Genomic DNA, 26,931 nt, shown 5'->3' on the forward strand with positions numbered 1-26,931 from the left:
GGATAGGCAGAGAACGACAACATTCCGTCCCACCTTACAACTGGTGGAAACCCAGTTTGTCCACATGTGGCCTATTTTCAAACAAGAGGAGCAAAAACAACCACCCTTACACAATGACTGGTAAACATCACCTCTACCTACTTGAACAGTACGTGCAGCCACAGCTGGTGGAATTAGAATGTTAAATTGTGACTTTTATTTTGTAAATTGTATCATAAACAGTAGAGCTGCATCAAAGACATCTATTAGCTGTCAATAAGATCACAATAGGTGGAGGGAATACTTCAGTGGCCCTTCCTAAGAACTAGTAGGTGCTAAGATAAATCAAAGCATTCCAGTGTTACCTAGCTATAAATAGCCTCTAAAGAGGGTGTGTGCAGGCTTAGCAACTGTTTCTTTGAGGGGCCTGTCATCACCAAACTCCTTTGTTTACACAAAGCATAACAGAACACTGACTGGGAAGCTGTCACTGTATGATCTGTCTCTCCTACTACAGGCAGAAATAATGTCTAACTGGAGGCTTCAGACTTCATACCACTCATCCATTTACAATGAGGCAAATTTACAATTGTCCAAACACTGATCACAGATGAAGCAAATTCCTATTTTTCATGCGTTAGTTTGAAATTGCAGCTATAGGATCACAATCTGAGGGACGTATATAACTGACCTCAGTCTAGTCCCCAGAGGTTTCTAGTCGTCTGTCTTTTCTAGGAAAGTCTGTGAAGCACATCCAAGCCAGTCCATGTGTCTGACTGGCCTGAAGGTTGAATATGGATTCCACATGTTGCCGTAACATCATTTGGATTAGCGAACCACTCATCAAGAATATATGACAAACTGTTGTAGTGTGTACACTACTGAACATCAGAGAACCTGTTGGACTCTTCCACTGGGGACAAATGTATTTTTCCACTATGGAAACTATTGAAGTAATGTAAGCCCTTAACTTTAAGAACTAAGCATTAAACAGTTTTCAGGCTGAAGCGTTATTGAATTATTAAATAATTCTGTGAGAGTGTTGTAAACCTGTAACTTGGATTTGTTTCGGCATCACTTTATCCGAAATGTGTTTTTATATTGGTTGAGTCTAACCTCCTCCTTCCAACTAGGATAGGATAGTGATTTGGCAGTATTCCAGTGAGGGGCTCTGCTAAAGGCTGGAAGCTCAAAGGAAAGACCTCAAACGTTAAGGTTAGGAGGCAGTTTTGTTGACTCTGGGGTGGAATTTCAGTTTTCATGGGACTGATTAAGTTAAATGGTTTCTTTTAATGGTGTAACCTACGCATTTGAGCCATGGAATAGGAAAAAAAATGTTGGACAGGGAATTTTAATATGCACATACAGTAGTCTGGTGCTTGTTTTTTTATGAAAGATTTTATGAGGTTGAGGCTTTGCTCCAAGTCAAAACATTCTAGAAAGGCGGCAAAATCGTTTTTTAATATTATAAAAATATTTTCTTATTTCTACAGGTCCATACAAAGAATAATTTTCAAAGAGCCGAAAATGTCTAATTGTCATGAATACACCTGGAGAACTCTATAATCCATTTATATGAAGCCAGAGGGCTGGCTGGTACACCCTCACCCACACACACTTGATGCATGCGACTGGACGGTGAGGGTATGAGAGGTGTATAGGCTGTTCAGTGTCAGGGACTCCCTCCTCTGGTGGAAATGGGCTCAGCACTGCTGGACAGGAACTGTGTCATCGGGCCTTGCTCTCAGAGCGTCTCTGGAAATATACATCAAGTGAGCGCGTACAGCACGTATGGATATCTGATGAAGTCTGTAGACCAACAATATACGATAGACCAACTACGAATGAAAACATGAGATTTTATTATCACCACCAATGTTCAAATCAATACAGTACAACCTTTCTGTTGTGCTAATATGAGTGCAATTATATAAACATAACATTACATGGCAAACATTAATAAATAAAAACTGGTTATTCACAATTATGCATGTCACAATATTAAAAAAGCTATTTAATAACGGTATTCCCTGTATGATTACAGTGTAATCAAAACAAACAGTCCACAACAAAAAAGTTGTTAATACAAACAAAACTGTGCAAAAAGCATAACGGGTTTGAATGGGGGAATTAATCTTAAACAAAAAGTCAGCAGGTAAAACAGTTAATAAATATGGATGGCACCCTGTAGGACACAAATGATTAGATAAAAAAAAGAAAAAGTTTTGATCATGGTGATGGTCCACATAAGCGAAAAATAAAACAGGAATTCAACACACTAATTATTTACACTATTCCCATCATTGAACCATTTAATTATCGAATGAATAAGGAGTGAGGGAGTTGACATTTGTTTTTTAATGGGCTGTAATACTTGCCAAAAACACGTTTAGTTTTGCTGTTCATTTGGCTGAGGTGTGTGTGATTTGTTCTTTGTTAGTCCACAGACATGACTGTTAGGGTTGGTGGGAGCAGTATGAACTGGAGGGCTTGCGTCTGAGGGATAGTAGGTCCAGTCGGACAGTGGTCAAAGTATTTTCAGTTATGGCTTCAGGTCGCTACTACAGTGAGTCATGCAATGCTAGAGTGTGGCCAGTCAGACGTAGCCACATGAGAGGGAACACAGTCCCTGGCAAACACTTGGTGAGTTTGGAGACCCAGTGGAAGGGATCAGCTACAAATAGCAAAATACCCGTTAGAGGGTGAATATTGACCATGCTCTTCAGACACAAACAACTGATTCGGCATCATTACACAAAAGACAAGTCTGGTTTGAACGTCAGAGGCATTGGGTCATGCTAAATAAACAACCACGATCCCTCTTTTGGATTGGGTAGTAGTGGCTGAGTGACTCACAAACAAACAAGCACCAAATTACACTTCCACACAGACTTGCGTTTAAGCAGTGCCTGATCAGTACTGACATACTCATGTCAAACATTAACCTTCCATCACAACAAAAAGAGAGGGTATCTCCCAAGACCAGAAGCTTCACACATGAGACATTCTACATTTTACTTTGTGTGTTCTGAACCATATTAAACAATTTGTTTCTTAATCCAATGTATTTTGTCATGCATTTTACTTTTTCCAATGTAAGCAATTTTGTGTTTCATTCTGGATAGAATATTTGCTAATAAACAAATACAATTACTACCGGTATTTGAATAATTTCTGAATGCCATCCAAGTTGTCTAGTCACATTTCATTAAAAAAAAGAAATAAAATTCACTACATTTTCCTTAATAATTGGGGAGCCTGGGTTAGTCCATTATGGCACCTATTTAGATGACTCTGATGGAGATCACACGTTTCTATGTTGCTAATTAAAACAGAAAACAGACCTCCTGTTTCCCAAACAGTGATAGTGAAATTCAACAACTAACAGCCAACATTACGAGTCTCAACAAGTAGTCATTAGACTTTTGTTAAACCCGATAAATTAAATACATATCTACCTCACACTTCAACATTCTCTCTTTTCAAATCAAACATCTTTACCCCGATTATTCCAGTTATGTACCTTTGCAAATAAATTAAAAGGGAAGAGACCATTTCAGTCCTCAGGTCAAAGTGCAGGCTCTGTTAGTGGAGGAGGAGGGGGGAGCAGTAGTTGTCTGGGCTCAGAAGCAAGGCTGGGGGGCGTGGCAGCGGTGGAGGCCTCCTCTCTTGTCACTGTGTGAGGAGAGCTGCTGGTCTAGGAGGTGAGCTTGGAGTAGTTGGGTGGAGAGAAGCGCCTCCTCAGGTACTTGAGGATGTAGAGGGGCAGACAGCTCACCAGGGTGATGACCGTCACTTTCCACAGGAACGACACCGTGGTGATGAAGTACACATCTGGAACAAAGAGCACAGACGCCATAGAAATACACGTTCTGGATAGGAACATGCAAGCATCATAGAACAGCCAATATCGGTCCTTTCCGACTGATTTTGAAACGGAACATGAAGTGCTCCAGAAATGGCACTTGAGACCACACTGAGGCCACAACACTGAGGGCCCCAGACTGAAGTCACTCACACCCCACATAAACGCTCAAAATAGGGACAGCTCTGTGTGACTGATGCCCATGTCCCACTCTTTAAAATGTGGCTGGAATTGTAGACATGGCCCTTCTTTGGATGTCATTGATAGACACAAAAAACTCCAGGCTATAGTTACACAAGTATCTGTCTGACTTGTATCTCCCTCTAGTAGGTTTTACACAGTATGTTTTCAACAGAGGGTCAAGTTGTGCATAGTCTTTTTTTTTTCTTTTTCAACAGCCAGGGAGACCTTGGTGGTGTTTGGTTGGTCGCCAGAACAGGAAACTAACATCAAACTTTGGCATTTCCTCTTTTATACTCTGGTATGCCAGTGGCTACGGAACCTCTGGACATTTGTCACTTAAGTCACCTTTTGCCTTCCTCATGGCAGCACATGGAAGGGCTAACTAGACACCAGAGGCACTGTATGAATGGATGGTGCCTTGTCATCACTGAATGCTGACGTACAACTTCAAGGTGAGAGAAAGACCAATACAGTCAATCTGTCAACGCGTAAAATCAGATGAATAAGGGGATGCAATATTTGGGACATTCATATCAAAAACATACTGACGCTTGAATTTCCGGCTGTAAAAGTGCCACCAAATGTCTGTGGGTGCATGTTAATTTGTGTGTGTGTGTGTGTATCTGTGCATGCATGTGTGTGTGTGCGATTACCCACCGATGAACTCGTGCAGGAAGACAAGCGAGGCGATGTAGGAGGCCAGGCTGAGGAGCTCGGCCACGATCATCAGCCAGTGCCAGGTCTGGATGGTCAGGGCCACCATGAGCAGCTCAGTGAGGATGAGCGAGGTGAAGGAGATGGCCACGATGTGGACAAACTCGGACTCAAACAGCAGCAGGGCCCCGTACATGATGATGCTGCCTGAGGGACACATCCACAGCACAGTGTCCACAACCAGTCACGCACATCCAGGCCGCGGTTAGACCTGTCTAGGAGCTGGACTGGTAACACCTACAGAGATGACCTCGAGTCCAGTCCCATTTTGCTGCTGTGGACTGAACACAATGAAGCCCCAATGAAGCCTGGCAGCATGATAGAAGCCGTGGAGCGTATGTGCTTGTCTTTAGGATAACGTAAGAGGATCCGTGGCCACCAGGGTTTCCCCTCACAGGAAGAGGACGGGGTTTTTTCGACGTTCCCATAATTTCAGACTGTTTTCCATCACCTCTTGCAGATTGTTATTGTGACCCTTAAAAGCAGGACTAAAAACACTTCCTGGTATTGACACGGTCATTGATACCAACAGATTCTACACTGAAGGTACTACAACTATATGAAAAAAGAAAGACAAAAATTGGTTGTACCCGAATGTGTTGGTTACCGTCAATGGAGTACAGGAAAGTAGGGAAAACAAGAATAATTGAGGATCGATACTAAACAAGATGTGGCTGGCTCTAGAAAACAGAATCCTCTAGAAACCAGACCATTCTTCAAACAAAGTCTTGTTTTGACAGGGATGGCTTTGGAGGGGGTTGTAGACAAACAGTTAAGGGGTGTAACTAGCTTTTGGATGCCTTTGGCAACGCCTCTGAAACACAAATGGCCTGTGTTGGCAAAGCACCTGGGGTTATTCAACATTCACAACCACCAGAGACATAAATAACCTCCAACAGCAAGAAAAATAAGAAAGTGTGTGGGCTGATGGGGCAGGGCAGTTTCTACGATCTTTTTTAGGGCAGCTTAAGGGATTCAATGTTTTCCCCCCCTCTACAAATAGAACAGCACACAAATCTCTCAGAGTGGATCAGGTATAACAACACATACAGTATTGTTATGTATAGTACTAACTGTATAGGCCTACAGTAGTTTCTCAGTCAGCCTAGGCCTGGAGAGGAAGCTTACAGTAACCTGGTAATCCTGGTCTACTAGTTTACCTTGGTAGATACTTATTAGGACCCATATCAGAAACGTCTTCAAGGAGAGTGGTCGACCCTAAAGGTATAAACAAGAACATCAATCAATATTCATTTATATGACATTGGATCAAACTGCACATTCGAATGTTGGCGAGGCTTCAGCTGTCGTTACGTTCTGCCATCGGTGCAATACAGTGTGTGCATCCAGCCGGACCATGTTACCTTCAGGAGATCCTTGTATAACTCTGGGTACAGCATAGCAACCTCCGACTTGACATCTTTATCAAGCACCAGGGAGAACACAGGGAACATGGTGTAGATGGTGGAGTATCTGGAGGGGACACATGTCCTTTCTTAGTCTGCTCAAAGAAGCCATCATTTTTATTCTGGATAATTGGGCAGATAAGACATCCAGGATGTCGTATTCAAAATGAATTCCATTGAGGGGTTTGAAGCTAGGCGTATCAAGCTCTCCATGAAAGCACTGTAGAGGGCATTCTCATGACTCATGGGGTTGAGATCATTTCAGTTAAATGACATTCAGTGCAACAATACTTCAACACATAAAAATGTCAATGAGAAATGGGTCAAATGCCAAAAAGAGAGAGAGAGATGGAGACAGAGAGAGAAAGAAATAGAAAGGAAAATGCAGAGAGGCGTACCCAATAATGAGGAATCCTTGATAGAGGGGGACCGAGGCAAAATAGAAGACTGATGAGAAGACAACCTGAGGGAGAAAAACAGAGTCATTGATCATCATTCATCTTTTGTAAATGTAAAAAAAAGTAAAAGTGCAAAGAAGAAATAAATCACATTGCTTTAACCAAGAAATGTGTTAACTGTCCAGTTACACACCACAACTTAATATTAAAATCAGATGACAAAACATAAATATACTTTAACATGGCACTGCCACATAGTTCAGCAGACCCCAAAAAGTGTGACACAGACAGACAGATCCAGTGGGATGCAGGCATGAGGCTGAACCAGCCAGGCTCCCCACCAAACCGAGACCAGCTGTGGTTGTGGGCAATGATGAAGGCAGACATGTGGCGGAGGGCCTCTCTAACTACTGGAGCCTGATGAGTCACAGACTTACCCACCAGAGCTGGGCCCCCCAGAGAGCGCCCGTTAGTCTGACGCACCAGTCACCACCCAGCCCCCCTGGGGACCCCTGGCTCCTCCCCGCCTACCAGGACCGTCCCAGGTCAGCCCTGGTCCTGGCCTGGCCACCCCGAGCCCTCCTACCTGCATGGTGCTGATGCACAGGCTCCGGTGGATGACAAACTGGCTGAGGGCAGCAGACCTCTTGTAGCTGTTCCTCCCATGGACCATGAGCAGCCTGCCTAAGTGCTTGAACTGAGTCACTGAAAAGTCGGCAGCCAACGACGCCTGCTTCCCTTCCTGTCACAAATTTGGGAAAGGGGAAAAAGAGCGTTGAGGTCCTTGGTAACCAGAACAACATTTTTGTGCGGGATAAGGAACACTCGAAAAGGTTTCAATGTTTTCTGTGTACACCCGGGTCAGCAGAGAGAGTCGCACTGGGACCTGAGTGACAGGACTTCCCCCGTCCTGTGTCTGCCAAGCTACATGCATCCAGAGCTACTCTCTGGGAAGGTTGTGCTCCATCTTTGCTGGGCAGATCAGTTCCAGTCACAGGCTGTCAGGGAGATAAGCCATCTGCATAGTGCAGCTGTCGACATGGCAGCTGCAGGCCGTCAGCGCTGGAACACCAGTGTCACCTCCGCATCCTCTCCGAGGGACGACATGCGCTCACACGGGGACTTCTGGGGGAGGAATCATCTGTGTGCATGAGCGAGCTGCCCTGGTCTGCAGCGTCCAGGGCGTGAAGGGGCTGACACTGGAGCCGGCGCTGCAGGAAACACAGGGACAGGGGGACGGCAGGGGAGACAGAGGGGACAGACTCTTACTTTGCCCTCCACTCCCACGCCACAGTCCGCTTCCTGGATCATGCTGACATCGTTTCCTCCGTCCCCTAAGAGAAAACAACAGCAGGGGGAAGTGTCACTAACACATCTGTGACTCACCATAGAGACACTGTGATGGGTGGGTGTGTGTGTGTGTGTGTGCGTGTGTGCGCGTGCACGCGCATATTCCACGCGAGCTACACAAAACAACCTCATTTTAAATGACGACAAAAAGTCACTGGCATGCAGTATACTCTATAAAAGATGAACATCACTACAGTATGGCAAACTGAAACAATTTATTAATCATCCACTGTGTGAATGGTTCCGTGCAGGGCACTGGGGGTGCAGCACTGGGGGTGCAGGGCACTGGGGGTGCAGCACTGGGGGTGCAGGGCACTGGGGGTGCAGCACTGGGGGTGCAGGGCACTGGGGGTGCAGGGCACTGGGGGTGCAGGGCACTGGGGGTGCAGCACTGGGGGTGCAGCACTGGGGGTGCAGGGCACTGGGGGTGCAGCACTGGGGGTGCAGGGCACTGGGGGTGCAGGGCACTGGGGGTGCAGGGCACTGGGGGTGCAGGGCACTGGGGGTTCAGGGCAATGGGGGTTCAGAACACTGGGGGTACAGGGCACTGGAGGTGCAGGGCACTGGGGGTTCAGCTCACCGACGGCACAGGTGAGTTTGCCCGTGCGCTCCTGCAGCAGACGGACGATCTGAGCCTTCTGCGTGGGAGCACAGCGGCAGCACACCACAGCAGGACACTGACACGCCAGCTCCATGAACTCGTACTCATAGAACTTCAGACACACCTGTGAGACGACAGCGGCATGTTGGGAGGGAAACCACCGACTACGCACCGCTTCACCTCCGTGCTTTATTATTATGGCAAGAAATGAAGATAGAGGGAGGGGAAGGGGGGAGACCGAGACAGAGAACAACACAGATAGAAATAGAGAGGCAGAGAGAGAGAGAGAGAGAGAGAGAGACAGAGAGAGAGAGACAGAGAGAGAGAGAGAGAGAAACAGAGAGAGAGAGACAGAGAGAGACAGAGAGAGAGAGAGAGACAGAGAGAGAGAGACAGAGGGAGCACATACCTCCAGAGAGTCTCCTGATATCACCAATGCACAGTCGTGTTTCCTTCTGAAGGCGTTGAGCTCAAGGTGGGCCTCTCCTCGTGTTGTCACCTACAGGCAACACACAGCCAGCCAGAAGAAACACACAATCACACACACACACATTGTCAGCCTAACCATCAAAGCCACTATCAGTCTAACCAGATACGTAGTGAACCCACAGCAGTAACTAAAAGGGCTTCTCACTTCAACTGCCATCCACACTGTAGATCACAATCAGGACGAGACAATAACTGATCAACTGCCAGATCCCAACCAGAGACCATCAAGCCACAGCTATCAACTGCTCGACATTTGATTTCAATGTACAGAACATCTTGAGATTTGCATTGGTGTTTGTAGTCCTCTCAGCAAATCGTAGAGGCTGGCTGTGGTCTACATGAACAGACACACTGAAGTCCTGCAAACTGTCTATAGTACAAAACTGAACTCAAAAGTTCACCATCATTGACCTGGAAGACGTCAATCTGCCAACAAGTGTTCTGCTCTGGCATGGACGTCAATCCAGATGTGGTTGGTGTCCACCAGGAAGCCTAGCCAGAGGCCAACACTGGAGGGCCACTCTCCGTGGCCCACAGCCTCTAGAGGTGTGTTTTCATGCGGTGCCAACCATTGTTATCCTCCTCTTGTAACGAGTGTTGTACGCAAGTTGTACCCTTCCTATGGCCGCCTCTCCCCACTGGAGCGATGCCAGAGGGGCGGCCCAGGGACTATCAAAGCGATTGTGCAGCTTGGAGAAGTGAACCTGCGAAACAAATCAGGAAGCGAGTTGTCGCCGCGTTCCCTGGGGGAGTTGTTCAGCTGCTCTCTCCGCCGTTACAGAGATCCTGCTCGGCTCCCTTCAGCTCTGTTTGACAGGGAGCTGGAAGCTGGCGCTGGAGGGATGTGATTTATTGAACTCTGGTTCCTGGCTAAGAGGCAAGGCTAATAGAGGCAGAGGCAGGGGGAAGGCGAGGCAGAGGCAGGGGCAGGGCTGATAGAGTCAGGAGCTGTATTTAGTCAGAGGCACGGCTGTATAGAGGCAGGGTTACAAAAGGCAGGGCTGTGGGAGTTTAGAACTAATGGTTAAGGCCACTTGGAAGTAGGAATCAAGTAGGAGTCTGCACAAACTATGGAACAGGAATATCCTGTGTCCTGAGCACAACTAGACATCCATTCAACATGGCGGAGCAGAGAAGATGTACTCACAGGTCTGAAGATGTGGATGTCCTGGTTGCGTGTCACCAGGTGGGCGTTCTTGGCAGTGCATGTGGCCGTCTCCATCTTGTCTCCGGTCAGCATCCACACCTAAACTCGACAGTAGAGAACACTATTAAGAGATCAAATGTATATTGCTGGTTAATACCATCATCAACAACAAGGGCCCTAACCTTCCACTATGCATGCGTCTAAGCTCGAGGTTAATGCTCTATGCCCGACGCGTCCGTGCATCTATGCTGGATGTGTGGACAGTGCAGGAGCCTGACCTTGATGCCAGCGTTGCGGAGGATCTCCAGGGTGGGCCTGACGTCGGCCTGCAGCTGATCCTCCACCCCGGTCAGACACAGCAGCTCCATCTCCATCTCAAGACTCTCAATCACCGTGGCTACCTTCAGGGAGCGGTCGTGGACACTCAGCTTGGCCTGGACGTACCGGGTCTGGGGGAGCAGAGGGCGGCCATCACCACTGGCAGCAGTAGATAAAGATACAACTACCACTGACACAGAGATGGGCTGACTGTAAGAATACAGGCAGAGCAGCAAGTACAGGAACTCGAGTCGAGCAGACACTGCAGCCTATTTCCGCACCATATCCAAATCAGAATGTTTTTTCATCTTATCTTATTATGTGTCCAGTCAATCAATAATAAGTCAGACTCAACAAAGTGATCAAATGTGACATGTCAGGGACAGCCAGTGGCCCCAACAGCCATAATCACCAAGTGAACGCCCGTCTCCAGCCCACAGTGTAACTCGAGTGAGATAAAGAGAAAACAATCTGCATGACTCACGCAGGAACACAAACTCTGTGACTCACTGAGTGACTCACCACCGCCCACTGGATCGCACAATCCTAGGCACTGGGCCTGGAGCTACAAGGGAGACACTGCCCTGAGAAAGAGTGTGCGTCTGTGTGTGTGGAGAGAATCCCAGCAACAACACTTTGACATTTCAGAACAATGAAAGAGTATCTGTAGAAACCATTTGGCTAAGGAATCTAATATTGTTGGCAGGTAGGCACGAAGAAAGACAAATCAAGGAACGTCAAAAACATGGAAAGTGGGTAAGGAGGGCATTCCCAAGGGAGTGGGACAAATGACACCGATTCAATAAACAGATCCTCAATCCAAGCTCCTCAATCCAAGCTCCTCAATCCAAGCTCCTCAATCCAAGCTCCTCAATCCAAGCTCCTCAATCCAAGCTCCTCAATCCAAGCTCCTCAATCCAAGCTCCTCAATCCAAGCTCCTCAATCCAAGTTCCTCAATCCAAGCTCCTCAATCCAAACTCCTCAATCCAAGCTCCTCAATCCAAGCTCCTCAATCCAAGCTCCTCAATCCAAGCTCCTCAATCCAAATCCGATCATGTTTTGAGTGACAGTGCTGGTCCAAATGAAGCCCCCCCTCCCAGCAGCCTGTGGCCTCAGGTCTGCAGCAGCAGACGGCTCCAGCTGTGGTCTGTCCCCTACCTCACTACTGGGATTACCCTACAACGCCAGCTGCTGAGCCTGGTGAGTTAGGAATCCATTCATTCTCTATGTATTCCATAATTCATCCACACAAGAAATCTCATGTTGCTGTTGGCTTGGGTTCGCTGAGTCTCTAGTGCAGAGTGTCAGGCCTGGGTGGCTCCAGAAGAGGAGCTGGCACAGAGAAGCTGCTCACCTCAAAGTCCTGGTACTGCTCCTCGGTCAGGGACTTCTTGGAGACCACCAGGACCCTCAGGCCTTCCCTGGCCATGTTTCCACACTGAGACAGAGAACCACAGAGCAGAGGACTTGCATCACTAGGTTCCCGTTTCAACGAACAAAGAACAGAAATCCTAATGGTGGCAGAAGCAAAACATACCTCTTCCTCCAGCCAATCGTTGTACTGCACGATGCCTGCCATCACCACATCAGCACCTTTCATGTAAAAGGTGATCTCTCCAGTGGACTCATCCTAGACACAAAGACACCCACCATGTTCACACTGATTCGACAAGCATTACTTACAAAGACACAATCTTGTCCAGATCAAACCTGGGAAACCTCACCTGGGAACAATTGAGCATGCAGTGCATTACCAACTGTCTATTGCCAAAAAAGGGAAACTTGTTTTGGTCTAAAGTGTTTGAAAATATTATCTTGAGGAAGTTTTGAGCTCAGGCTTCCTGGAGCACAGGTCTAGCCAAGCCAACAACAATAGTTAGTCATCTGACTTACTCAGAGTTCATAGCAGGGTAAAATCCTTCTCAGATAAGACTTCCTCTTGATGGATAACTAAAACACTTACCCTTTTCAGCTTGTTTTAAATAACATCTGGCCCATTGCTTGTATGGACCCTAACTGATGGTTACTTTGCAGTCATTATAATTTCCACATGAACACAACTTGCAACTCACCATTCTATCATGTGTATTATCCATCTACGTTTTTCACCAGGATATCTTATTTGTGCACTCACTCTAACTATGATGCCCATTCTCTTGCTTTCGTAGGTGAAGGGGAATATCTGCAGGATGGTGAAGTTCAGGATTTGTCCACTAGGGGTCCTCAGCTGCATAGAGGACTGGTCTCTTCCCACCAGTGTCAGTCCAACACTCTCTGTCCACTGCACCAGCGACACCTGGCACAAGCACAGACACATGCTGGCGGTTGGTAACAGCCATTCATTTACACTGGGGATGTTAAAGGCTACCATTATAATAGCCTTAATAGTATAATAATAGCCTATAATAACCCTTGTGTGACTTCATTAGAGATACCTCAGCTAAATAACACTGTGGGTACAAATTATATTATTGTTTTGGGGGAAAATGTAGAACGTTCTGTTACAAATATGTAGTATAGTTTCTGTGTCTCCCAAGAAGGTAAGACTGTCAATGACTGCTTATGAGGAACATGTTAGTCCTGAGAGGCACCTGAACAAGCACAGTGCTCTTCTTCCACTCTAATCAATGGCTCAAGCAGTTTCTGCACTCTGGAGTATTGATCGGGAAAAACTGAGGCCGATAATAATTGAAAAAAAAATATAAATAAAAATCAAGGCAACACACATTTGTCTTCTCTTTTGAAGGCCATGGGTCTGGATGAAGCACAACTGGTGACTTCCATTAATGCTTTTGTAAAGTGTGCGTGTGTGTGTGTTTGTGTGTGTGTGGGGGGGGGGGGGGAGGAGTCTCATGGCTGAATAACTTCCAGTCCACTGGGTTAAAGTGTGGGTGTAGACCCAGCTCTGTCCTATACTTTAGTGTCAGGCCTCCAGAGGCAGGATGTCCAGCCAGAACAGACAGGGAGCCCCACCACCTTGACCCAGACAGACAGCCCCACCACCCTGACCCAGACAGACAGCCCCACCACCCTGACCCAGACAGAGAGCCCCACCACCCTGACCCAGACAGACAGCCCCACCACCCTGACCCAGACAGAGAGCCCCACCACCCTGACCCAGACAGAGAGCCCCACCACCTTAACCCAGACAGACAGCCCCACCACCCTGACCCAGACAGACAGCCCCACCACCCTGACCCAGACAGACAGCCCCACCACCCTGACCCAGACAGACAGCCCCACCACCCTGACCCAGACAGAGAGCCCCACCACCTTAACCCAGACAGAGAGCCCCACCACCCTGACCCAGACAGAGAGCCCCACCACCTTAACCCAGACAGACAGCCCCACCACCCTGACCCAGACAGAGAGCCCCACCACCTTAACCCAGACAGAGAGCCCCACCACCCTAACCCAGACAGACAGCCCCACCACCCTGACCCAGACAGACAGCCCCACCACCCTGACCCAGACAGACAGCCCCACCACCCTGGCCCAGACAGACAGCCCCACCACCCTGACCCAGACAGACAGCCCCACCACCCTGACCCAGACAGACAGCCCCACCACCCTGACCCAGACAGACAGCCCCACCACCCTGACCAGACAGTCCCACAACTCATATCTCAACGTCAAGGCCAACCAGGAGTTTTCCCCTTTCGTAGAACAGCAGTGTTTCTATTAGGTATGTGATCTGTGGTCTGTTTACCTGTGCTGCTCTGACGTAAGCAGACGTCTGACTGTCCGTGTGTCATCAGTTAGGTAGACAGTAGGGACAGGGTTTAGTCTCAGTCCAAGCATAGTCAGTTTGGAGGTATGCAGTTATTGGACCTACACCACATTGGTACCATCACCTCCTCCCTAATGTGTGTGTAGGTGTATTGCTTACACATGCAGATGGTGTGACTCAATTTATTGGGTGACTGTTCAGAGGAATGATGGGAAAAGCAGAGAAATATTTCTTGGGTCACTATGGAAACATTCCTATTAGTATTTTGGCATTGTTAGAAGGGAGATACAAACTCCAGTTTTACATGCATTACAATAATTAAGGACTATAACCTTTTTGATTCTTTTTGACCCTGTTTTCATTGCAACCAGACACAGTAACCTTGTATTAAACTGGTTGTTTGGATATGCATATATGAATCTGTCTCTCGAATCAGATTCCATTCAACATACATCACTGGACCAGAAACCATGCAGGCAACCGTCACTGCCATTGTGACCACTGATACTAGCAGCCAACACTATATCTATATTTAGACTTCCTGAAAGGCAAAAGAACAGCAAACTGAATTTGAGATCAGATCATATCAAGCTGATACAAAACGCCTATTGTAACAATCCAGAAACACCCAAGCAGAACAGGAAACAGCCATTAATTCAAGTGAAGCTTTGGACATTGTTATTTACAAGCATTTCTATAAAACAGGAATTTCAAGAACATAATCCTGGCATACAATGCATGAAATGGGATATACGATTGGCTAATCACCACAAAGCCACAGCTGTGGACCACATCCAAATATCCACTCCTGAGGAGGGACATTCAAAAGAAGGATAAGTGCAGTGGGCTGGGGAGCGCATTAAGGAAATCCCTATTTACACTGCGGGAAATGGATCATGCTGGATTCCGCAGCCCTCTTCCTGGAGTTCAAAGGATTCATACTGATCAAGGACATGCGTGTGGAATGGCATCCGTCTCCTCAAGGTTGCCTTCAAAGGTAGCAAGCAGAGCAGTGGCCACGATAAGGGTCCTGGGTGGGGAAAAAAAACCTAAAACCCTCCACCTGTCTGTGAAACCCAAGAAGGCTCCACCTCTGTATCCTGTTCCGCTATTCACAATATTTACAGTATTCCTCCTGGGAATCGGACTGTCGAGGACAGAATTTCTGACAACTACGCCATACCCGTTGTTTATGAACGGGGCAGAGTAGTTTATAGTGCCCCGACAGCATCATATTAATAGGTCTAAGAAACTTAGCAAGTCATAAACTCGGTAGTCCTTATCACAGACATTCTATTATGACACTATCAAGAGCTCTACTCTGTGTAACATCTGTGCTGGTACGATACATTTCAGCGCCAACAGCAGGTCCGGGGTCAGCCTCAAGGGTCTGCCCCGTCGCCGTGACTCTGCCTGGCAGGGGGGCGGGCGGGGCGGTACCTCGTCCGGGCTGGCCGCCTGGTACACCCTGCAGGTGTCCTCGTAGTGCTGCTCGGCCTCCGCCTGGTCCGTCACGCCGTTGGCCTCGTACACGGGGGTCACGTTGTGCACCAGGGCGATGGCCTTCACAGCCTCGTGCACGCGGCTGCTGATGGTCTTCCTCACCTTGGTGGCGGCCGGAGCCCTGGAGGCCGGGAGGTCGTGGGAGGGCTGGGGGGGGGGGGAGGAGAAGAAAAGAGAACTGCTCTGAAGTGGACAATGGCAATGGAAAAAAGGACGGTACTGTCTCCTCAAGGTTTTCTTCCAGGGATTCACTCAAGGGTCACTGCGGCAAGTAAGAAGGTCGCACATAAAAAAGGGTTTTTATTAGAAAACCGGGGAGAAAGAACCCAACATAAGTGTGTGTAATACTTCGCAAATGTTGGAATGTTTCGAAAAACCTTCCCAGCTGTCATCTGAAACGTTCTACTTTGACACAGAATTGCCTCTTTTACGTATTTTCTTTCTATTTTTTCTTTCAATTTTACTGGGGTGCACAAAGCCTCTCCAGATTTGCACTCCCTCCCTCACAAGCTAACCCTCAAGTCATTGCACCATCAACAAGGTCAGGGGGGGGGCGATGTAAACATAACCAGATGTGTGCTGAAATATGAACAATTAGCTTTTGCATCCCCGTCTTGCTATTTATAGGGCTGCCGTGTTTCCAGGGGTTAATGGTGGCATCATTAAAGGAACCCGCTGTGGGCTGGGTGGGGGCATAATCCCACTTCCTGCTCAGCTAACCTCTGGTGTCAAAGGGACAAAGGGTGTCATCTTAGGTCCTGAAGCATTTGACCAAACAATAATCACGAGCTGGAGTGTTCCTCAAACAATGCTACTGTGGCTCAGGCTGTCCTGTGCATTTTTTGGAATGTGTCCTTACATTTTTACGTCATTGGGTCCTACAAAGCGAGACTTTGCTTGTTTCTTACCTGCGTGTATGCGCTGAAGACATGACTCTGCACCTCATCCATGGAGTCCATCCCATAGGCTACCGTTCCAAGATGGAGGCGTCTAAACACCATTTCATTCTGGGTCAGAGTCCCTGTGGGAAACATTCAACCACACGTGTTACGTTTACGGTTGTACGGACACACCATGCGGGGAGTCATAAGATATTTAGACGCAAGCACAATGTGGTGGGAAAATATCACTATACCGTCTGATTGGGTCAATGGATTTATTCCCGCTTAACAACTAGCAGCTCTCTTTGACACTGTTTCCATGCCCTCTGTGTGCTCACACTCACTTTAAAAGCCCTCCACGGCAGTATATCAGGATGGCCTTGGAGGCCCAGCACATACATTAGGCTGGCCTTTAACCCTTACACCCCGTTGCCCTTATCACGGTTCTGTATGGGAAAATGGCCAATCATTTTATTGGGCATGAGGGTCGTAAATCTCAGACCTAGGGGCCTGTTCCAGAGGACATGCTCTCTGAAGGGTGGAGGCTGTGATGGTGTGCAGGGATGAGGGAGCCTTGAAGGCCTTTTTGATTTAAAGATCTAATAAGTGGCATGTCTCAGAGAGTAGCACAGCTCAAAGCCCTGGGGACGGGCTTTGCTGTGCTCGGGAGGCACATGCTGGACACACAATCTTTCTGAATTTACACCAGTAACATCTCTCCAGCTCCAGTACTACCGCAGTAGTTCACCACTACCACAATGCACAAAAAAAAAAACGAACGTTTGACCTCCCTTCGGAACAACAGACCAGGGCTGCGTTTCCCGAAAGCGTCATAAGCGCAAGTCGATCGCAGAATCCATCGTGCGACGCATCTTGTTTTTACGGGCCGTTCCCAAAGACACTGTAGCTAAAGTGTCTCTTGAAAATTCATAGCTCTTGAAAGCGCCTAGATTAGCCTACTCCTTACGAGCATATTTGGGAAACGCACGTAAGAAATATCAATGGTTTTGCTATTTTGCTCGGTCGTTGCTACGATCCATCGTTATCGGGAAACGCAGCCCAGGTCGAGAGCGTAAATGGACTTGTGTGACGACTCTCCTCACCCCGTACACCCCTCAACGCCCTGTCCTCTCTGTAGTAGCAGTGTGGGACTGCAGTAACCTATCTGGGCCGGTTTCACGTCCGGGACCCATCAGGGGGTATGGCTCACCTGTCTTGTCAGTCAGCAGGTAGGAGATGCGTCCGAGCTGCTCTGGGATGGTGCTGGCTCTCACCACCGTGCCGGGGATCTTCGAGTCCTTTCGGATCATCCAGCTGAACACCATCTTCCCCATGTCCAGGTTCACACACAAACTGGACACCCGTGTCAAACACCAGTTAGCATTGGACAGGGGCGTGATAGAAACGATTAGAAGCTACCGGTTTAGGAGAGGGCTCGTGTCCAACCTGATGGGAACGATGTTGGAGAAGAGCAGCAGGAAGCGGAAGATCTGGAGGTACCAGCGTCCGGCAAAGTGCTGCAGGGCCACCATGACCAGAGACACCACCACCAGGGCCACAAACAGGATCTTGGTCAAACAGTTCACTTCCAGGTCGATCAAACCCACCTACAGGAGAGTGAGGGGAAACCCATTAGATAACTCGCGGCAATATAACCAAGAGACATAGATTGCAAGAATTCCAAAATTAGCCATGGTGTCCTAACTGAGTAATTATGTAAACATAAATATATTTTCATACGCTAAATTCAACTGTCACGTTCAGATGTTTATAAATAGCGATCAGTGTTTAGAGTTCTTGTTCACCTTGTGTCGTGGGTTGGAAGTGTTCATCACACTTCGCAGTTCCTTGCCAGTGTAAACCACCAGGCCCACAACAGTGCCTGTGGGACAAACCTCAGGTCACCTCAGTGTCTGACCACCAACCATGACACACAGAACAAGACAGTAGGAGTTCAAAACACAACACGAGAGGCAGTGAGTGTACCCAATTTAATTGGATTGCCAACCATATGTTAGGTAAACTTCTAGAGGATTGTTTTCTTCACACTGAACTGCCTCCAAGTGCTTTACAAAAGGGCCCAAGGATGTGTGTCTGTGTCTGTGTACACGCATCAGTGTTTTTGTTTGTGTGTGGGGGCGTTTTGACGCCACATCATGAGCACCCAGCTGTGTAGGATGTGGCGCTTCATCGCAGCTCTATGGGCTGAGAGAGGAGATAAGACGAGAGGGAGGGTCCTGGCTACTTCCTGGTTATTAGCTGTGCTTCAGCGGAGGAGCAAGCCAGTGCCAGAGGACTACTGGGGCAGGGGGCTAGTTATTCACCAGAGGACTACTGGGGCAGGGGGCTAGTTATTCACCAGAGGACTACTGGGGCAGGGGGCTAGTTATTCACCAGAGGACTACTGGGGCAGGGGGATAGTTATTCACCAGAGGACTACTGGGGCAGGGGGCTAGTTATTCACCAGAGGACTACTGGGGCAGGGGGCTAGTTATTCACCAGAGGACTACTGGGGCAGGGGGCTAGTTATTCACCAGAGGACTACTTGGGCAGGGGGCTAGTTATTCACCAGAGGACTACTGGGGCAGGGGGCTAGTTATTCACCAGAGGACTACTGGGGCAGGGGGCTAGTTATTCACCAGAGGACTACTGGGGCAGGGGGCTAGTTATTCACCAGAGGACTACTGGGGCAGGGGGCTAGTTATTCACCAGAGGACTACTGGGGCAGGGGGCTAGTTATTCACCAGAGGACTACTGGGGCAGGGGGCTAGTTATTCACCAGAGGACTACTGGGGCAGGGGGCTAGTTATTCACCAGAGGACTACTGGGGCAGGGGGCTAGTTATTCACCAGAGGCGATGACGGTGCTGGCCCACAGGGTGTTCTCAATACTGAGGCTCTCATTGACCGGTGGGTCTCCATCCTCCTGCAGGATACACACAATGAGATCCACACAGTGAGGGACTGCACTTTCAACATAGCTACTCATGATCATATTGGTAAAACTGATCATTAATCTTGCGAAATAGCAATTTTTTGGGAAGAAAGCTTTCCCAATAAGTCAATGATAAACCTCACCCTTGTAAAAGTGCCAATAAAGTTGTGGATGTCAATGTTTGGTTCCTCTGCATACACATAGGATCTGATCTGGAGCAGGTCCTGGGGAGATTTACAACACAGGTTAGGAACAGCAACTAAAAAAATGAGAGTACAAAGAGTTGGATTTTGAAAATGAAAGCAAATCTGTATACTTCCATGATTTCTAAAGAAATCTGTCACAAAACAGAGAGGATACTATAATGTGCTGTTTACCATTAGTGTTTACTGTGACTGTACCTTCAAACACAGTACACATGACCTAAAAGCCATGGCTTCCATTTATTACATATGCCCCACAGTAGGGACCTGAGACAACTGGCATAACTCCATGTTCTCTATGTAGTCATTGTGTGTTCCGGAAGGAGCGTGTGAGGGACAGCAGCCATCTGGTGACTCACAGCAGCGGTGGGCAGTCTCTGGGTACATGCCACGGGGAGGCGCAGTTTCCAGTCCGTCTCTCCGTCCAGCTGGTCTGTACGCAGGAAACACGAGCCTGGGAGAAGAAGAGGGAGAAGAAATGTGCTCATTTGGGAATGTACATTTGCCTCTAGGGGGAGTCACTGGACTAGCTTTTCCATGTGTGGGACTGTGTTTTGTTCTTAGTACAAATATTCACCTGCAAATTATACTGAACAATATCATATTGATACCCCTACTGTTTAATACAGAAGTTGTTCCAACAGGACTGTAATCCAAACATTAACATTGGTGTTCAACATTGTGCAAAACTGAATGGATATCCACTGAGACCCCTCCCCGTCTGTCTGTCTGTCTGTAGCTCAGCACACTGGGGGCAAGTTCATTATTGACCTCATGGCCTCCACATGAAAGAGAGATAACCAAGCACCCTTTCCAGTAATACAATGCTGTTCTTTTTCCATCCCCCACAGGAAACCTCAGGCCAACAAGCATCTTGGACTTACTACTCCGCACTGTGAGAGTGACTGGAGGACAGGACAGTGTAGTTCCACGACTGTAAAGTTCCTCAACTGTAGACAGGATGTACTCTGGGCTCTTTTGAGCAGTCTAGATGCATATGACAGAGCTTGTTGCTTTGCATTGTTATTGTGTCATCATTTAGATGGAACTTGCTAGATGCCAGATTTGTTTATTCAGATGCAGTCCCATCTCTGAGCCTCCGTCTGTACTTTTATCTTTGCATTTTATATATTCTTTCTGTTTAGTTTTGCATGTCTTTATTTTCCTTAACATTACCTTGTGATTTGAAAGACAAAAGTAACCAGTGCATATCTGAAGGTTAAAACAAACACTTTAGGCTGTAGGCTGCTTCTTAACCCCGCCCATCATCACTATGACACAAAATGACACAGTCCATGATAGAGCAGTCTGTGCCCTTCAGAGCACACTTTGAACCATGGCCCTGCTACTGGACCTAATTACAATTTAGACATTGTTTGACTTCCTGTCCTTGGCTCTGGGCTAATCCCACCACCTCTTTGCTTTTGAAACAGGCGGCTGTTGTAGAGATGGGGATGAAGGAGCAGATGTTTACCATTTCTCTCAGAAGTCCTTAAAAAGATCATGTCAGCAGGAACGCGTTGGTTCTGCAAAGGGAAAGACACAAAGAAATTAACAGGACTTCAAAAATGCATCCTGCCCCCTCCTGCTAGCCTGGACTGTTAAAGTCAGAGCCTGGTTTAATGTGCCACATTACCTGTATTCAGCTAGTCACAATAATAAGCCCTCCAGCAAATCATTCTGGCCTGACTTTAAGTGGGACTCTGACCGGGCCTTACACTCTGTTTGACCCAGCCTCTGCACAAGAAGCCACTCTTAGTTTGGATAAGATGAATTTTCAATGCTATTCATCTTGACAGAATTCTAAACACTGAGCAGGGTTTGGATTATTTTAAGTGATCAATACCCAAATAAAGATTTTCTCTGGCTCGTCACAAATTTAGAATTCAAGTGTTTGAGTTTCCCCTTTTTGGTCATTCATTTTATCTTCATGATTAATCAATACATATCTGAATGAAATACAAATACAATAATTTAAATTAAAACCAGTTACATTTGTGCAGTCTCATGTCTGACCTATTCTTCAGATAGATTGAATTGAACAACTCAGATTAACCCAATTGAAGTGCCTAGTTGGTAACCCAGGACAACACTCAGTTCTCATATTTCCTCTCCTCAGATAATCAACCCTTTCTACACATAGAAAACCGACCCCAAGAGGCAATTGCAATGTAGGGTGAAGTCTGCTTGAATGACCTCAACAGCGTTAGCAATCAAACACAATTAACACAAAGATATTTAAATTAAATACCCAAAAGTAGAGAGCATTTCACATAATTTGGGGTTTCAGACCAATTAAGTGAATTTGAAGTTTGTCAGTTATGTATGGAGTTTGACAGACTGAAGCTAAGCATTGATCACAAGATTACAAAATCTTTACTAACTCCTTTCACCTCAGTCCCCAGTCTGGCACAAAAGATTAACAAGCCACTCATTATTCTTTGTCATATAAATGACAACTTGACAATGGTGTTAAGATTATTCACAGATGTAGATGTAGGCAGTTTCCCAGACTGACACCAACCTTCTCCACGATTATAAGATCACCCACTTGAATACCACTGCTTTTCACCTTTACTGTGCCTAGAAAGGAGAAACCAGGCCCAAATCAATATTCAGTATGCTTTTTGATCAAATGAAATATAAAAGCATGGTTATCTGGAAAGAAAAATCTGTAACAGATTCATTGTTAGATTCATAGACTAAAACTTAGTCTCTTGAGTTAGACAAAGATCTGAAGCATCCATGAAAACGTTCCCATGGTTTTGACAGGATTTATGGTAGGGTGACAAGCTGGTACCATAAACGTCATTCAAAGACACTGTAAAAAAAAAAAAACTCCCCTCATACTCACTGGTTATTCAAAACACATACTATTCACTATTGATCTCCAAATATCTCTTCCCCAGCAGCAAATGATGAGGAGTTCTCTGTGTGCATCTACTTAGTTTGGGAGAGTAATCTTCCAGGCCTTTCTGAAAGAATGTTGGGGGAGTTGAGCCTTTTCTCTCATTCCTTCTGGAATGAACAGGCAAAATAGTTTGGAGGGGGTCACTGACCCCTGACCTTAGAAACGACCCCGTTTTTTTGCATATGTAAGACATTAAAGCACATTAATATTGCCTTGTATTACGTTCAGAGGACTTCCAGTTGTTCTGTTCTAGAATTTAAAAAAAAAGACTGGGGATCTTCATTATGTACAAGGATATATTGCCTTCATAGTTCTTCAATGAAGAATACATTGGTCGTCTATGTTAGCCTAAACCCATGAATCCTACATGAAGACATATTTTAAATTTATATTTTAAAGATGGGAGAAAACATAAAAGTAAAGATGGAGTGTAAAATCTATGTTTTACCATTACAAAATATGAACAATATCAGTATTACAAACAACGCACAGAACCTTCGGATTTGGTCTCTTCAAATTTTCCCATTTAGACAGTCTTGCTCAGGGCTTCATTCATTGTTTTTATGGGTAAAACAAGCTGCCAAATCAAAGGGTAAAGTGATGGAAACCACGAGAGGTCTCAAGGGCTTTATTGGTAGTAGCACTTTACTCCAAGATTTCTAATGCACACTTTTGAATTGCTGGTTTGAATTAACCAGCACCCCATAACCAATGCCCTATCAACTTTAAAAGGAAAAATGTATCAAATAAAGACCGTTCAAATGCACTGGCCATGGATGTTGGGTCAGTAATTATAGTAAAAGTTAAGTAAATAGTAAAGCTTCTGCAAAAATCTGTACTCACCTCTTGTTGAGAGCTTGCTGTATATCTGAGAGTTCACTTCTTTGTCTCGAATAAAACATCTTATCTCCTCAACTGCTTCTCTCATGATGGTAACGATTAAAACAAACCCCTAGAAAAAGGAAAAATAGATATAACCCCGTAATAGTATGCTTTTAGTATTAATAATCATGAAAATTATTATAATTTACAGTCATTCATTATATCATAAGCATAACAGCATACAAACTATTGTACATTACAGCGTAGAAAAGTATATTTTATCCCCCCCCAACCCATTTATATATACACACACAGTTAATATCATACACAGCCCTTTTTTATGATTATTTTAATTCATATGAATTTCAATGCTGCTTACCAAGGGCACCCAGTAGGTATAGAGTGCACCTAGTCTTAACTCATTGATAAACTGAGAGCAGGCCAGGAGCAGGAAGTAAAGGTTGAAGAAGTACTTGAATTGATTAAACAGCACCTGGCAACACAAAACAAACATGATTTGACAGAAGATTAGAGTGAACGTTGAGAATGTCGTCAAACAGGAAACAGTATCTTATAGTTTAAGTTTGTATAAAACTGTGTCTCAAAGGATACAGTGTTTGTACAGTGGATTGATAGATAATTTAATTTCAGGGGGTGTACAGTAATATTTTCCGAAATGTTATTAGAAACTAGGTTTACAAAGACATGAGCCGTTCCTGCGCCCCTGCTAGAAATTTCATTATCACCAATGTGCAAGCTTACACAGAAAGGGAACGCATGCACACTCTCATTACTATTGTGTGCTATTTCGCCAACTATTTACAAGTCAACAACACAAACGTGTTGACTTGAGAGAGAGAGTGAAAAGAATTTGCGCAAACTTCTGGTTTTGACTTTGGCTTTTCCCTCAGCTAGATAAATAACACCACAGTTAAGATCCCTCTACCCATTCATATTCAATAAACAAACATAAGAAAATGAGCTTTGGATATTCAGATGGTAAAAAGACAAACAATTTATACAGAAGCCAGAAAAAAAACAGTCAAACAAAAGGACAAACTCACACACTGTAGGCTTAGGAAGGTGACTATAGAAAAATGACAAAAGGTCATCAGGCTGACTGACTATATCTTCCAACAAGAACGTTAAGTTAAAGCTACTGTCCACCAGGCACAGCCACACCCCTGCATCCAGGCTGTTGAGAATAGGCAACAGGGAAGGGGATGACCCCAAACCTCACCCCAGGCAGGAAGGTGAAGAAGTTGTACTTCTGGTTGTTGATGACGTTTCGAGGATACCTTTGCTCACGCTTCTCGGGATGGCCCAGCCACACAGTACGGGGACTAAAGTCCCCCATGCCACAACATCTTGACCACGGGCAGCACCTGAAACATAGGAACAGAGAAAGGACGTGAGGGTTCCACACACAAAAAATGTCCTTTGTTGACACTGGATCATCCAGTGGATGACCCTGGACAAAAATAGAATGTGTCAGTATATTAGGTCTAAGGGTGATAAAGAGAGAGATGGGAATTGTTATGCCTTTCTAGTTAAATATTAACTTAATCTGCAACCGAATAGCTTCCTCCCTTCTCAAACAAAGTAAGTAATTTATTCTAAGACAATAGCTAGTTGGTTTGATCTGGTCAAGACCGGTTGTCATATTGCATGAATCAGATTCAAAACATTGAGGTTTTTTTTTATTATTTTTTTTTTTTTACTTGATGTTACCCTTACAATCATAAACTACATCCCCACCATTCCTGTTGCAAGGTCTGGAATGTCTACATTATCAAGTAACTATCGTGTGCTACAATGGTAAAGATAACTTTCTCCCCCACACTACTGGATTATAATCCATTATTCTAGAGACTGAAATGCCATATACCTCCTGAGAAAGACAACTTGTTTTAAACAGCAGATAGAGTTACGCATTTCTGATGTGTATGATATTGTTTACCATGACCTAACATTCTGGATGCCCCATATCACAAACTTCTAGCAAGCAATGTGGGCTTAACTGTGCAATTGCTTGCTAGAGGTCAGATGAATGCAAAGAGATAGGGCTCAATCATTTTAGCCTGGTAGAGACCAAACTAAACAGAAGTAGTAATAATGCATGGACGTCTAATTTGTCTATTTTCCAATAACATCTAATTCCCGTGTGCTCATTTGCGGCCTAGCCTACACATGCTTCATCTTAAAATCCAGATAGAGCTGTTGAACAAGGAAGACAAAATACTATAGTCGTCTGAATGAATGTTCTCTATTTGTTCTTGTACACGATGGGCCTACATCCATCTCTCTATAAATGACACGAGACATAATGCATTTGACGAGAGGGTAGGACTATGACAGCTAACCAGAAGCTGGCATGAGTGCGGTACTGCTGTGTTCCTGCCTGACGTGTCTGTGCATTTGGTGCACCATAGAGCATCTGACGTGCATTAGTAGCCTTCATACGATTTAAAACAAGGTAGCTAGCTATAGCTAGCTAGCAATGTTATGATATCTATGAGTCTGTTTACGACAACGCCGATGTGTAATTTACTCTGGAATTTGAGGCCTGCCTTGCCTTATACTTAGGCACAATGAACACAGACCAGCTACTATTGAATTAGAGACACGATTATGTAGCAATGGCTTTTATTCGTGCAATTTTCTAGCGCCATAGTCTATACTAAACAAATATTAGCCAGAACTGCACCCTGGTGATGTCATTGCTAACGATGTAGGCTAGTCGGTTTTATTCTGAATGACGGAAAACTATTACGAAAATAACTTTAAACATACATTTTGTGACAAACCAAGGTAACCAAAAGGTGCTAAATTGTCTGTCTTCTTCTAATAGTAAAGAGACAAATCTATGTCGGCAACAGCCTCGTGCATTCAAAATCATTATAAGACAACAAGCGAAAATACGCTCGCATGCCAGTGAAACCCATACTTGTTTAAATGTACTACATTAAGAGCACCCTTACCCATTTCTGTTTTTATTGTCGTGTCTTTTTTTATGTCTCACTGGTTGTAGGGGAATATTATCCGTCATTCCTGCAACCCCTCAGTAGACGCTTGGCGGAATCCACCTTGCTGTGTCTGCGTTCTGGGCAGGGCTGATCTGTCAGAGCCTGGTCTGGACTTGCTTGAGCCTGGCTTCATTCCAGTGTCTCATCATTGCTGTTGCTTGCTGCCATGTCACTTACAATGTGTTGTATCATTTGTATTTTATCAAAATGTGAACTCAGTCTTTATTTGTTGAGTAATAAATTTGCAGGTTTTTACTTTATTCGATTACACATTTCACCACTCAACAAGGTCAGACGTTTTGTAATTGATAATAGGCAAACACCTGCAATTTTCTTACGATTGTTTCAAAATGAAGTAACTGGTAAGACCGTGATATTTCAGTGATTTGATAGGTGTTGACTGTTTTGGTGAAATGCAAGTTAAAACAAATTGACATATGATTGTCAAAGGCATCAAAATATGGTGTCCT

General features: G+C 45.6%; 1 protein-coding gene across 2 annotated transcripts; it reads right to left on the reverse strand.

Annotated features, from left to right (window-relative positions):
• Positions 1-1,818: 1,818 nt before the first annotated feature.
• atp9a (ATPase phospholipid transporting 9A) lies at positions 1,819-26,607 on the reverse strand. 2 transcript variants are annotated; one of them, XM_084680108.1, is made up of 28 exons: positions 26,417-26,601; positions 24,676-24,820; positions 23,815-23,928; positions 23,457-23,565; positions 22,227-22,285; positions 21,177-21,228; positions 20,062-20,156; positions 19,643-19,723; positions 19,415-19,490; positions 18,371-18,447; positions 18,012-18,172; positions 17,776-17,918; positions 16,593-16,705; positions 15,622-15,831; positions 12,586-12,747; positions 11,989-12,081; positions 11,806-11,889; positions 10,411-10,581; positions 10,133-10,231; positions 8,906-8,995; positions 8,476-8,620; positions 7,815-7,879; positions 7,132-7,287; positions 6,546-6,610; positions 6,106-6,214; positions 5,902-5,959; positions 4,685-4,888; positions 1,819-3,813 (listed from the first exon to the last, which is right to left on the reverse strand). In XM_084680108.1, the coding sequence occupies exons 1-28, from the start codon at positions 26,482-26,484 to the stop codon at positions 3,677-3,679; spliced, it is 3,141 nt and encodes a 1,046-aa protein (XP_084536234.1). In that variant the 5' UTR covers positions 26,485-26,601; the 3' UTR covers positions 1,819-3,676. The 2 variants fall into 2 exon arrangements, with proteins under 2 accessions (XP_084536234.1, XP_084536235.1); XM_084680109.1 differs by lacking the exon at positions 1,819-3,813 and having other exon boundaries at positions 4,843-5,022; positions 26,417-26,607.
• Positions 26,608-26,931: the final 324 nt, after the last annotated feature.

This window comes from Hypomesus nipponensis, chromosome 18 (genome assembly GCF_054491055.1).
Source record: "Hypomesus nipponensis isolate SF chromosome 18, ASM5449105v1, whole genome shotgun sequence".
Classification (NCBI taxonomy): Eukaryota; Metazoa; Chordata; class Actinopteri; order Osmeriformes; family Osmeridae; genus Hypomesus; species Hypomesus nipponensis.

What these genes read in the sequence shown, in the direction of transcription:
- atp9a (XM_084680108.1), bottom strand. Translation starts at nt 26,484, where the DNA reads ATGACGGATAATATTCCCCTACAACCAGTGAGACATAAAAAAAGACAC. An exon ending in CTTCCAACCCACGACACAAG is followed by an intron (nt 18,173 to 18,370) that starts GTGAACAAGAAC and finishes ACTCTCCTGTAG; the next exon opens with GTGGGTTTGATCGACCTGGA. An exon ending in GCGTGGGAGTGGAGGGCAAA is followed by an intron (nt 7,288 to 7,814) that starts GTAAGAGTCTGT and finishes AATTTGTGACAG; the next exon opens with GAAGGGAAGCAGGCGTCGTT.